This window comes from Littorina saxatilis, linkage group LG12, assembly GCF_037325665.1.
Source record: "Littorina saxatilis isolate snail1 linkage group LG12, US_GU_Lsax_2.0, whole genome shotgun sequence".
In the NCBI taxonomy this organism is placed as follows: Eukaryota; Metazoa; Mollusca; class Gastropoda; order Littorinimorpha; family Littorinidae; genus Littorina; species Littorina saxatilis.
In genome coordinates, this window is record NC_090256.1 from 31,359,362 (window position 1) to 31,371,538 (window position 12,177).

A 12,177-nucleotide genomic window follows, 5' to 3' on the forward strand; every position below is an offset into this window, starting at 1 on the left:
CCCCCCCCCCCCCCCCCCCCCTATTTACCCCCTTCCTTTGATGTTTTCAATGGAACAAAGAGAGCAAATTGCTATTTCTGTAACATTCAGATTGTAACATTTGGATTGTGGGGGTGTTGTTTTGTGTGAATGAAATGCAGGCGTACCAGGTTTTGTAAGGTCTCTTTGTTTTAAATGTTAGTGGGGTTGTTCCCATTCATGGACATTTAAGACGTTTTCCTGGGTGTTCTTTGTGCTTGTTGTTTTGAGATGGACTTTGTCGTTGATTACATTGCTGACATATAATTCACAAGAGAATCCTGTTTGTCTTCTCTCTTTCAGCCTTGCAGTCTTTCTCAAGACATGTAGTTTGTGTGAGCGGGTGACCAAAGGTGTAATACATGTTTTTATTGTGTTTCAGGGTTCCACAGTAGACAGACAAGCCAGTGATAAAGAACGAGTAAGTGCAACACGATTACTTTTGATTACTCAAGTTGAGGGTATGTTGTATGGCTGATAACTATAGTTGAGAGTCAGTTGCATGACGCATTGTCATTTTGATGTGCTGTGAATGACTCCTTGAGTTTGAAAATGACTCACTGGTCAAATGACAGATTCACATGACCCTCTTTGTGCTGATTCTGCACTGTGATGCCTACTTTTTTTTCATGCTAGCACATATTTTGTGTAATGCACAGTTCATAGTGGACTGTTATCTACATCAGTGCACAAGGCTGGTTACTGGACTAGCTGGATAGGTTTTTTGAGTCACTTGAGAAAAAGTGACTCTATGTAATCGGTCAGTGTTAGTCTGTCCGGCCGGCCGGCCGGCCGGCCGTCCGTAGACACCACCTTAACGTTGGACTTTTCTCGGAAACTATCAAAGCGATCGGGCTCATATTTTGTTTAGTCGTGACCTCCAATGACCTCTACACTTTAACGATGGTTTCGTTGACCTTTGACCTTTTTCAAGGTCACAGGTCAGCGTCAAAGGAAAAATTAGACATTTTATATCTTTGACAAAGTTCATCGGATGTGATTGAAACTTTGTAGGATTATTTTTTACATCAAAGTATTTACATCTGTAGCCTTTTACGAACGTTATCAGAAAAACAAGGGAGATAACTAGCCTTTTCTGTTCGGCAACACACAACTTAACGTTGGGCTTTTCTCGGAAACTATAAAAGTGACCGGGCTCAAATTTTATGTGAACGTGACTCATTGTGTTGTGAATAGCAATTTCTTCCTGTCCATCTGATGCCTCATATAATATTCAGAACTGCGAAAGTGACTCGATCGAGCGTTTGCTCTTCTTGTTAACTGAGAGAGAGGGGTCGGTCAGAGAGAGAGATAGTGTGTGTGTGTGTGTGTTTTCACACCAACCTATGAATGCATGCATGTTCACCTTTTGCATACCATGGGTGTGTTATGTATTTGACAGAATGTGGATTTTTGGCTATTAAAGTGAAGGATGTGAGTGTTCTGTTTGATGGAAGGGGCGGGTTGGCAGCAAACAAGGTGTTGCTGACGAAATGTAAACTCAAAAGGTGATGAAACAGTAAATAGCTATTGACAGAAGTAAATGGGGGGGGGGGGGGGGGGGGGGTTTGGGGGGGTGGGGGATGGTAGGGTGTGTAGGTAACCAACATGACCAGTTCAGAAATAAATAGGGGGAGAGAGTGTCTGTGTTTGAGAGAGAGACAGTGTGTTGATGTGGTGTGGGGGGGGGGCGGGGGGGGGGCATTCGCTCAGAAAAAAAAACTAGCAAAGAAACAAAACAGCAAACAAGCAAGCAAAACCAAACTTGTGATAAAGACGACCCAATGACACAGTGGTTGTTGATTACAGGCCAAAGAACTGCCCACATTCAAGGACAACGACTTTGTCAACGATGGTGCTGTCATCAATGTCGGCCCTGAAGAAAAGGAGAGGATTATGCAGATACTGCAAAAGGATGTGGAGGTGAATAGAAAATCCTGTGTCTGTGTTAATTTCTTGGGAAGTGAGATGAGGCCAAGTAGGGTCCTGTCAGCCGTTAACTTTGTGGCTGCTCCCTGGCACGGAAATGAGATGCAGCAGGAGTTGTAGTGTGTTTTTGTTGTTTAGTTCTTGTTAGTTTGTTATTTATGTGGTTGAATCTGTCTATAACGGATACTCAAGGGACAGACCAAAAGTGTCAGTATAAAAAAAAGTGGTCGCTATTTAAAGAAGAATTATATAGAAGAACCCCCTCCTCCCCCCCCCCCACCCCCCCCCCCTCCCCCTCCCTAATTTTTAAAAAGTGGTCCCTATCTAAAGAAGATTTATACAGAGGAACCCCCCAAATGGCCTCCTTTTTGAGACCTTCCTTTTTCAGATATTTTATGTTCGTAACCTCCCGCAGTGGGGCACTGCGGTTATGAAATTAAAGGCCCCTCCTGTTTTTTGAACCGCAGGAGCTTTCTAGTTTGCTGTTTGGTAGATTTTTGGTTCCTCTTTCCTGTTATGCTCTCTTTTTCTTCATGAATTCTTTTCTTTTTTCTGCCTTCTTGCTCATTCACCTGTATTTTTTCCAAAAATCTCTTCTCTTGCCGCTTGTCTCGCGATTCATGTATAGTTTAATCTGTTAGTGTTCTGATGTAAGTCCAGCAGTAGATAGGTTAAGCCTATTTTAACATACTGGAAACTGGTAATCTTCCAGTAGGTATTAATTTAGTTTTACTAAAGCCTGCTGGGACACAAGTAATGGGTTAGTGCATTTGTAAACAGGAATCGCTTGACAAGTGGCCCCCTTCATCCCCCCCTTCCTCGTCCTGATATGGCTCTGCGTAGTCGGCTGGACGTTAAGCAACAAATAAACAAACAAACAAACAAATGTTCGTAACCTTTGTGAATTTACCTCCAGTTTTAAGACTCCCTCCGTTTGCAGACCTGATTTTCTCAGACTTTTATTTTAGATCTTTAAACGTGGTTTTCACTGTACAGTGGAACCCCCCTTTTAAGACCTCTAAAAATCAAAGAAAAGCAGGTCTTAAAAAGGAGGGAGTCTTAAAATGGAGTAAATTTACAGAGGTTATGAACAAAACATGTGAGAAAACAGGGTCTTAAAATGGAGTCTTAAATTTAGTCGAACGCAGAAGAAGAAGAAGAAGAAGTCTTAAATTGGGGGGTCTTAAAAGGGAGGTTCCACTGTACTCAAATAAGGACTTGAACTAAGCGTACCCTGCTTTTGTTGCCAGTTCCTGGCCAACCTGCACATCATGGACTACAGCCTGATCGTGGGGATCTACGACTGCACGGTGGAGGACAAGCAGCAGCGCAACACCTTCCCCGTCCCCGCCGACGAGGAGGAAGAGGAGGAGGAGGGCCTGGGGGAGGAGGTGATAGATGAGGGGGTGGAGGAGGTGGAGAATGGGGTGGAGGATGATGGGGAGCTGGCTGGTACTCCCCCCGACTCCCCCCAGCCTGTCACCCCCATGCCCCCCTTCAGCGGCGAGCTGGACGCAGAGCTGGAGACGTTTGGTGTGCGCTCTGTTGAGGGTGAGTCCGGTGGGAGAGAGAGAGAGTGTGCATGCGTGCGTGTGAGCCTGAGTGCGGGCAGGCAGTAGGGAGGGCAAGCTGGTGAGTGTGTGTTTGTGTGCATATGTGCCTGCGTGCGTTCGGGACTGTCTGTGTGTGGAATATGCCTTATTGTGAAATGACATTTGAATGAGGTTCAATAAAACCTGCATTTTCCAAAGCTTTACAAACTTTAAGTACCAGGAGTGGTATTCAAGAAGAAAAAGAATTTGAGGTGGTTTCAGATTCTGAAGCCGTTTTAGCTACTACGCTTTAACTTCCGATTTTAACTGGCATTCACGAGTCCCCCTCCGAACGCTGTTAGCTAACAAGGTTGTCTATTTATAAACCACGGGGTTTCCCTCACTTCCTGTTCAGTGCGCACGGGCAGTAGGTCTTATCCGCCTTCATTGCTTTTATTCCGCGAACGAACACGTGTGCATTACATTTACTTTAGTCGACATGTACGGAACATCCATCGGACGAGCGAAAGCGCAGGCACACGAGGAAGAGATGGAGGGGAAGAGGAAACGAAGTGCTAACTGGACTGACAGCGAAACGCGGGCTCGCGAAAGATTTCAACCGATGCTCGATCATACCGGCTTGTGGTGAAAACGTGCTCGCGTTTTCTTTAATGCATTACAGTGTCCAATTTCTTCTACTGATTCCGTGGCCGAACGGTTCTCACATTCGCCTGATGCGCGATTGAGTCGAGTTCAAATCACCATCTGTCCGTAATTTTTTTTACTCTTTGGCATTTGTTTATTTTTGTTTATTTTCTTCATGTGCAAAAGAGTACGTTATAATAGCAAATTGATTTAAAAAAAAAAAAAATTTAGGCAGGAATGGTTTTTTTTGTGTGTTTTTTGTGGTTACCATGATATTAATTTATTGAACTTAAACATGTAAATATTTGATTTCAAAAAAAATATGAAGAAGGATGCTCCCCGCTTAAAAAAAACAAAGGTAAAAGAGAAGACAAAAAAACCCAACCTTTCTGTACAAATCTACATCGTCCTATTTATCCACAGGATGAATGCGATCCCGGAAAATTCTTCTCAGATTTCTTCTCTCGGCATATTCCAACATCATGAAGGCCGCCATCTTGAATCACGAAGATAACACGGTGTTAGCGATTGTAGAGACGAGGGGTAGGTCCTGTAACTTTGAAAACGTCACGTGACTTTGGCGGGTCACAACGGGCTTTCGTGAATGCCGATTAGCGCGACTTACAGCTCAAACAGCGCCACCATGCGGCCAAGTGGCGCTAAAGAGGTTTCTTGAATACCAGTCCAGTTCACTAAAAGTGATCCATAACTCTTTTCCAGTAAGTGCATATTAAACAAATTGCGCTGTATTTATTTTTGTAGTTTCACAAGCAGATCAATCATCTGTCTTTTTGTATTCCACGCAGCACATTAATTGATCCAAATACTGTATTACTGTACTTGGGCAGGGAGATAGCCCCCCCCCCCCCCCCCCCCCCCCCCGCGGGTTAGGGGGAAGAATTTACCCGATGCTCCCCAGCATGTCGTAAGAGGCGACTAACGGATTCTGTCTCTCCTTTTACCCTTGTTAAGTGTTTCTTGTATAGAATATAGTCAATGTTTGTAAAGATTTTAGTCAAGCAGTATGTAAGAAATGTTAAGTCCTTTGTACTGGAAACTTGCATTCTCCCATTAAGGTAATATATTGTACTACGTTGCAAGCCCCTGGAGCAATTTTTTGATTAGTGCTTTTGTGAACAAGAAACAATTGACAAGTGGCTCTATCCCATCTTCCCCCCGTTCCCCGTCGCGATATAACCTTCGTGGTTGAAAACGACGTTAAACACCAAATAAAGAAAGAAAGGGAGATAGCTCAGTTGGTAGCGGCGCTGGCTTTACAACCTGTTGTCATTATCAGAGTGGGTTCACCCCCAAAAATGTGTAGTCCGAATTTCCTTGAATGAATTCCCCAAGGAAAATAAGATATACCAAATTCATATATTTCTACATTTTCTATATTTTTCGCATGTGCAGAGTCCCCAAAGTCAGAGATTTACTTCATGGCCCTGATCGACGTGTTGACCAAGTACGGTATGAAGAAACGTACCGCTCAGGCCGCAAAGACTGTTAAGCACGGTGCCGGTGCCGAAATTTCCACAGTGCGGCCCGACCAGTATGCCCGCCGGTTTCTGGACTTTATCGCAAAATGCATCGAGTGACGGCCACTGGACACTACTCCTTGTTTCTTCTTTACCAACACCCACCTGATGTGCTAACTCTGCCCCCTGTTGTGTGGATGGCTTGGCTGGGGATCATCTCAGCGGATGCGTCACTGGTGACTGACAGAGCGACAGCTTCTCCTGGTGTGACTGTGAAAGGAACGTATCCTTGTTCAGTGACTGTCTCTGGTCTCAAACAGCTTCACTGGTGACAGTCAACTCCACAAGGCCTGTGTAGAAAATCGTCCAACTGGAGCATTTTGCATCTCTGGTGATAGCCCTGTGTAGAAGAATGTGGCTTCACCGGTGATGGCGCAAGGAAAGCATCCTGGTTGAGTGTTGGCCTCTGTACAAAGTAAATGCTTCACTGGATACTTTATGTAAGAAAAACGTTTGAAGCGTTTGCTTCACCAGCAACCAGCACGCTTTGTATTACCTCGCAACACCCTTCTGCACTCTTCGTTTCACTCACGCCAGCCTGCACTTTGCTGGCTGCTTCTGAAGGTCAACTCAACCCAGAACGACCTTGAGTTGGCCTTGGTGCATCGTGCTTGGAACTATAGCCGTTTCAAGACGTTGACACTGTGTACGGTTCAAGTCGTGGCAAGGATAATGACCTAAAACACAGGACCACAGGGGAAAACTTTTTATTTATTTTGCACTTACGGTTTTTGTACTACTGCTAGTGCTTTGTAGTGAGGACGCCTCCTAGCTTGACATTTTGAGATGACATGCTGTATCTCACAGTTATAACATGTCAATGACAACGGTGCCAAGATGTGATTTGAGATTGATTGTGGTATAGATATTGAGATTGATTGTGGTATAGATATGTGTCTGTAGCCCCCCAAAATGGAAAAGATCAGTGATACCACACTGAAAGGAAAATGTCAGTTGCTTGCCATGTGTCATTTATGAATCACACGACATGCAATGTCAGCATCAAACATGTTCCAATAATCTTTTCATCCCTTACGTAGCCAAAGCAAAGCCGTTAGAAAATGTTGCTTTGAGAGTAAGCATTCATGCCTTGTTTCCGTGATCATGTCAACATGACATTTTTACATCAGCATCCACAAGATATTTCATCTCTAGATTCCAGGCAATTCTTTGGCGCAAATTTTAATAGGCTTTATTGAGTTGTGTGATGGGAGTGAGGTTTTACAACTTCTACATGTACTGATAACCTCAAGCTTTTCTAAATGGTTGAAAACGACGTTAAACACCAAATAAAGAAAGAAAAGAAAGCTTTTCTAAAAAAAAAAAAAAAAAAGGTTCTCTTGTGCTTGTAGTAGCCCAACTGAAGCAGTTGATTTGATGTGTTCATAACTGGCATAATTCAGTCATTGTGATTGTGATCAAGATGGGTTCATTTTGACGACAGAGCGAGTGTTCATGGGGGAGGGGGGTTCATATCGATGACAGAGAGTGTGTTCAATGGGGGGCGAGGAGGTTTCTACCGTTTGTGGTACTGATTTTTGTTACCTGGATGTTCTTCTGATGTAGTACTTTCCAAAAGTGTGATCTTGAACAAAAACTAACCAACCAGTGCACAAGTTTACTGTAAGCTCCTTGTCTAAATATTGCTTAAATTGTACTTTGTTGACCACCCCCCGCGGGTTAGGGGGAAGAATTTACCCGATGCTCCCCAGCATGTCGTAAGAGGCGACTAACGGATTCTGTTTCTCCTTTTACCCCTGCCAGTAAGGTAATATATTGTACAACGTTGCAAGCCCCTGGAGCAAATTTTTGATTAGTGCTTTTGTGAACAAGAAACAATTGACAAGTGGCTCTATCCCATCTCCCCCCTTCTCTCCGTCACGATATAACCTTCGTGGTTGATAACGACGTTAAACACCAAATAAAGAAAGTACTTTGTTGACCAGAATGTCCCCAAAATTGTGGAACATATGTGATAGAGTTTTGGTTACAATGACTTTTGTTGCTGTAAAAAAATGGAAAAGCCCCATAAGATGAAGAATAGATTTTTGTGGCTTCAGCGTGCTGTGTTCATATTTTTCACAACTTACAGAAAGTATACATACGCATTTTTTTCCCCAAGTCTTTACCTTCTGTTACAAAACCAGTAAAAATAAAATGCAACAAAAACTACAATATGGCAAGTTTCAGGCATTGTGGGGTTGACAATTATCCAAATTGTTACATCAAAACGTCAGGAATTGCTTACTTTATAATAACTTGATGAGGGGGTCATTTACAATGTTTCTGTCCATGTAGCACATGCTAGCGAGAACTCTCACTTCTGTATTGATATGTCGTATATTCATTGTTTGTTTGCATCCATGTACATATACTTCTGTATATCATTGGACATGTGTGTATAATGTCCTCGCGCATGAGGCGCCTACTAACTGTCTGGTGTTGGAAGTCTGTGTTGAAGAGTGAGGAATCAATTTTCACAGATCTAGATGGCTTCATCCAGCAATGCATTCATTACTCCATAGGCACCAAATGACCACGATTGTCTTGTGTTCTCTCCATGTGTGTATCTACCAGTTGTTAACGTCCTGTCATCTTTTAACGAAGTCTGCTCTGGAAGCCTGACGTTCTCTGTTGCGTTGTCATTGTCTGTGCAAGTGCGAATGTACCGTTTCATTTCTGACTTCTTGTCAAATCTCTTGTGACCAAGAACATTTTGAGAAAAGTGCTGCAAACAAACTAAAGAAAATGCTGATGAGTTAGAGTACGAAAAGGTAGGATGCCTGAAGCGGGAGACAAAAACATGAACTTTGAGTGGAAGGGAGATAACTTTAAGTGGGAATGTTATGAACCATTTATGCGAATGGGTTCAGGCACTTCCATGATCATAGATTAAAATCAAACGCTCAAAGTTAGTTATTGCTTGAAGAACAGTAGATAACCAGGGAAATGTCAAGACCATGCAGTATAATGTACACTGCTTCTCATGTTTTGCTCATGTTTTTTCCATAGGGGTTGGTTACATTTTCATGAGGACAAATCGCATGTTTGATGACATATGATCAATATTGTGTCAGCAGTATGCAGCTTTATGCTTTACCGGGTACTGAAAGCTTTCTTGATAAAACAATACTCGCATTCATGATACGTATGTGTTTGAAAGAGCATATTAAAATCGTCCGCCAAATTTCATTTGCTTTTAAGAGTACGCTCATAAGTCTAGCTTGTTGTGCTCCATGTTCCTAATTTCATGTATGCGGCAATAGTACCAATGAAATTTATTGAATAAACTTGGTTAAACCAAGGGAGGTAACACGTCAACGACAGCAGAGAATTGAAATGTCATTTAGTTTAAGTCTACTACTTGCTTAGTGGTGCAGAATTGCAGATCAGGTATGTCTTCTGAGCATTTAAAAATGCAGAATTTTTTGAACATTTCAGTCATTTCCTGAAGGCATGTACTTACAAAGCACAGTTGGTTTTGTTCTCATTTCTTAAGATGTCAAGATTGTCCAGTGTTCACATTCTCTACCTGTGTTCCTTTATTTTTATTGCCAATTTTTTTCTCTCTTTTTAATACCTACAGCCATCACTTAATTTTCTATCTTTTGTTTCTTGTTATAGACAGTGGTGTGTTTGCTTTTAATACACTGTGTAATTATTGTTCATGACCTCTCAGCGTATTAGCTCCTGGCTATTATATTATCACCACCATTCTGTTCATCCACACTTGTGATGCTTCTTTCATAGATGTAAATAGTAACGCTCACTTATTCATGGACACAACCTTTGTGTAACTGTTCTTTTTTGTCGTTTTACAGATTGACCACTGTTTTTGTTGCCTTACGCTTTTGTATTTCATTCATTGGTCATGATAATATGTGTGTACATTTGTACCTACACATGACAAGCTGTGGTCATGCTTTCACACATAACATTGTTTCACATTTAAAGGCACAGTACTTCTTGTCTACCATTCAGTCTCACCAACGTAGGTCTGGCCAAGGATAAGGTGATCTCTTCGCTTGGACACATACCAAAAGCCTGTGCAAGGTGTTCATGTTTCAAAAAGCCACTAGTGTCAATTTGCAAAATAAATTCACTAACCATTTCCAGTTGAGGAAGCAGACAGGATGTTTATTTTTGGAATGTGTCCTCTTGGAGGGATGGTCTTCTTCCACATACAAGCCTAGGCAGATCTGAGATACTGAGCAGGAAGGACTGTGCCCTTAACGTCGGCCTTTCACATTCAACATTGTTTGATGTTTGACACACTCTCGACTCTAAGGTCATGTATGTATGGCTTTCTTCACAGTGCAATGACAGGCTTGTGGCCACGTACTCGTAATGGACCATGTTTTCTGAGTATTGTTCCTTGTCTGTTGTCAGTGTACAGAACAAAACTGTGTCGTCAATGTCTTTGTTGGGCAAGCGTCCATTGTGCGTGTTTTTGTGCAGATAAGTTTTTCGTGTTTTTTTAATTTTTTTTTTATCAAGAACTGGTACAACAACACAATGAAAAAGTTGATATTTAAAACTGTTTGTTTATGTTGTAATACTGTGTGTTATACAGGGAATGATATTCTTCTGATTTTGTTTTGAGTTTGGTGTTTTTTTAGTGAGAAGAGGGGGGTGGTTTTGTTATACGATCATACTATGAGTCATTAAATCTGGTTAATGTTGTTACTGACTTTTTTTTTTAAAAATCAAGGCTGTGCAAGACATTTTGTTTCCTGGTGAAGTTATTCATTCATTCCCTATCGCCTGATGCCACACATCTCTCTGTGTCTCTTTCCATTTCTCTTTGTCTGTTTTCTGACCCTACCTACCCCCTCTCTCTCCCCCCTCCCCCCACTCTGTCTGCCCCCCTCTCTTTCTCGCTATGTCCTCCCCCCTGTCTCTCTCTGTCATACTCCTTGCTCAGTACAGTATTTGATTTTTTCTCTTTCATGAACTTGAGAAAACATTACTCAACACAGTTTAATAAGGCTGTTCAAAATTGTCTTAATTCATCAGTTTTGAAATAACTTTTCCAACCAAAGTCTGTCTGTCTTTTTCTCCTTATCTTTTGTTTCTGTTGCTTCGTTCTAGTCCTCCTCCTCCTCCCCCCCCCCCCCTTCTCTTCCTCTCTTCTATTTTGTTTGAATGCAGCCATTAATGGAAATAGAAATTGTTTCTGTTGGTAATATTCGCTAAGGAAGTTAACAGCCAGTACTGGCACAAGTCACCCTCGTTATAATGCTACATGGTTAACTAATGGTGGTGTGGGGGGGAGGATGCTCTCAGGCTTTTTATTTTTTTAATTTACAATTTCAAGATGTCATGCCTCTTAAATCCCCCCGCGGGTTAGGGGGAAGAATTTACCCGATGCTCCCCAGCATGTCGTAAGAGGCGACTAACGGATTCTGTTTCTCCTTTTACCCTTGTTAAGTGTTTCTTGTATAGAATATAGTCAATGTTTGTAAAGATTTTAGTCAAGCAGTATGTAAGAAATGTTTTGTACTAGAAACTTGCATTCTCCCAGTAAGGTCATATATTGTACTACGTTGCAAGCCCCTGGAGCAATGTTTTGATTAGTGCTTTTGTGAACAAGAAACAATTAACAAGTGGCTCTATCCCATCCCCCCCCTTTCCCCGTCGCGATATAACCTTGAACGGTTGAAAACGACGTTAAACACCAAATACAGAAAGAAATGCCTCTTAAAGGCTGCAAAACTGTAGGGTTTTGTAAATGATCAGATTTGTGACTAATTATGGAGTATGGAGATTGTGTGTTATAATGAGGGTGACATGTGTCCAGAAGTCATTAGGGGTGACGAGTGTGGAATCATTTAACTTCATCTGTGTGACTGGAGGTATTCCGGCAATCCTTAAAATGTTGGACATCTGTTGCTGTTAGCAGTAGTGTTGCACAAACAAATATGCGTTTGTTTTTGAAAATAAAATCTTTCAAATTGTGTTAAGACGGATATTGTGTCAGATCTAAGTCAGCCAAAAGCATCACGTGACGATGACAGTGAAAACTGAACGCACCAGTATTGACACCATTGTTCTCTTCATCTGTCTTTGTCAAAGTGTTGAGGAAGCATTGTCTATTAAACTACATACAATGAACAGTCTTGGGCACTTGGATTTTGTTTTGTCTACAGGTGTATACAAGTTGAGTTTTCATTCTCTTTTCTGAGAGGTTTGACAAAATGTGTTAAAGGCACAGTAAGCCTCCCGTAAACCATCACAGATACTGTCAGGCTTTTACACACAGTACAAACACCGTTTCATTTAAACACTCACCGCTTGAGAACATTCTAGGTGCCCTCCGTAAAGAGCGAGCAATTTTCAAAGAATTTATTTTTGCGTGGTTTATCTTACCTCTGAGCCATCGTGAACCTGTGTAATCCAGTTTCCCTTTTTTCACAATTTAGCCGCCAGTTTGTCATTTCAATGCAAATCTCTGTAAGCTTATCTGCAATAGCACGTTATTGTGTACCTTTGAATCTGAAATGCAACATTGAAAC

General features: G+C 41.8%; 1 protein-coding gene across 1 annotated transcript in view; it reads left to right on the forward strand.

The window, feature by feature from the left end:
• LOC138981737 (phosphatidylinositol 5-phosphate 4-kinase type-2 alpha-like) overlaps window positions 1–11,781 on the forward strand; it is a gene marked incomplete in the record, with an annotated part of 36,138 nt that extends 24,357 nt beyond the window's left edge. The window contains 4 exon segments of the mRNA XM_070354812.1: window positions 401–439; window positions 1,828–1,941; window positions 3,198–3,498; window positions 5,538–11,781. Of these exon segments, the coding sequence (XP_070210913.1) occupies window positions 401–439; window positions 1,828–1,941; window positions 3,198–3,498; window positions 5,538–5,722 (639 nt within the window).
• Between the last annotated feature and the right edge of the window lie 396 nt (window positions 11,782–12,177).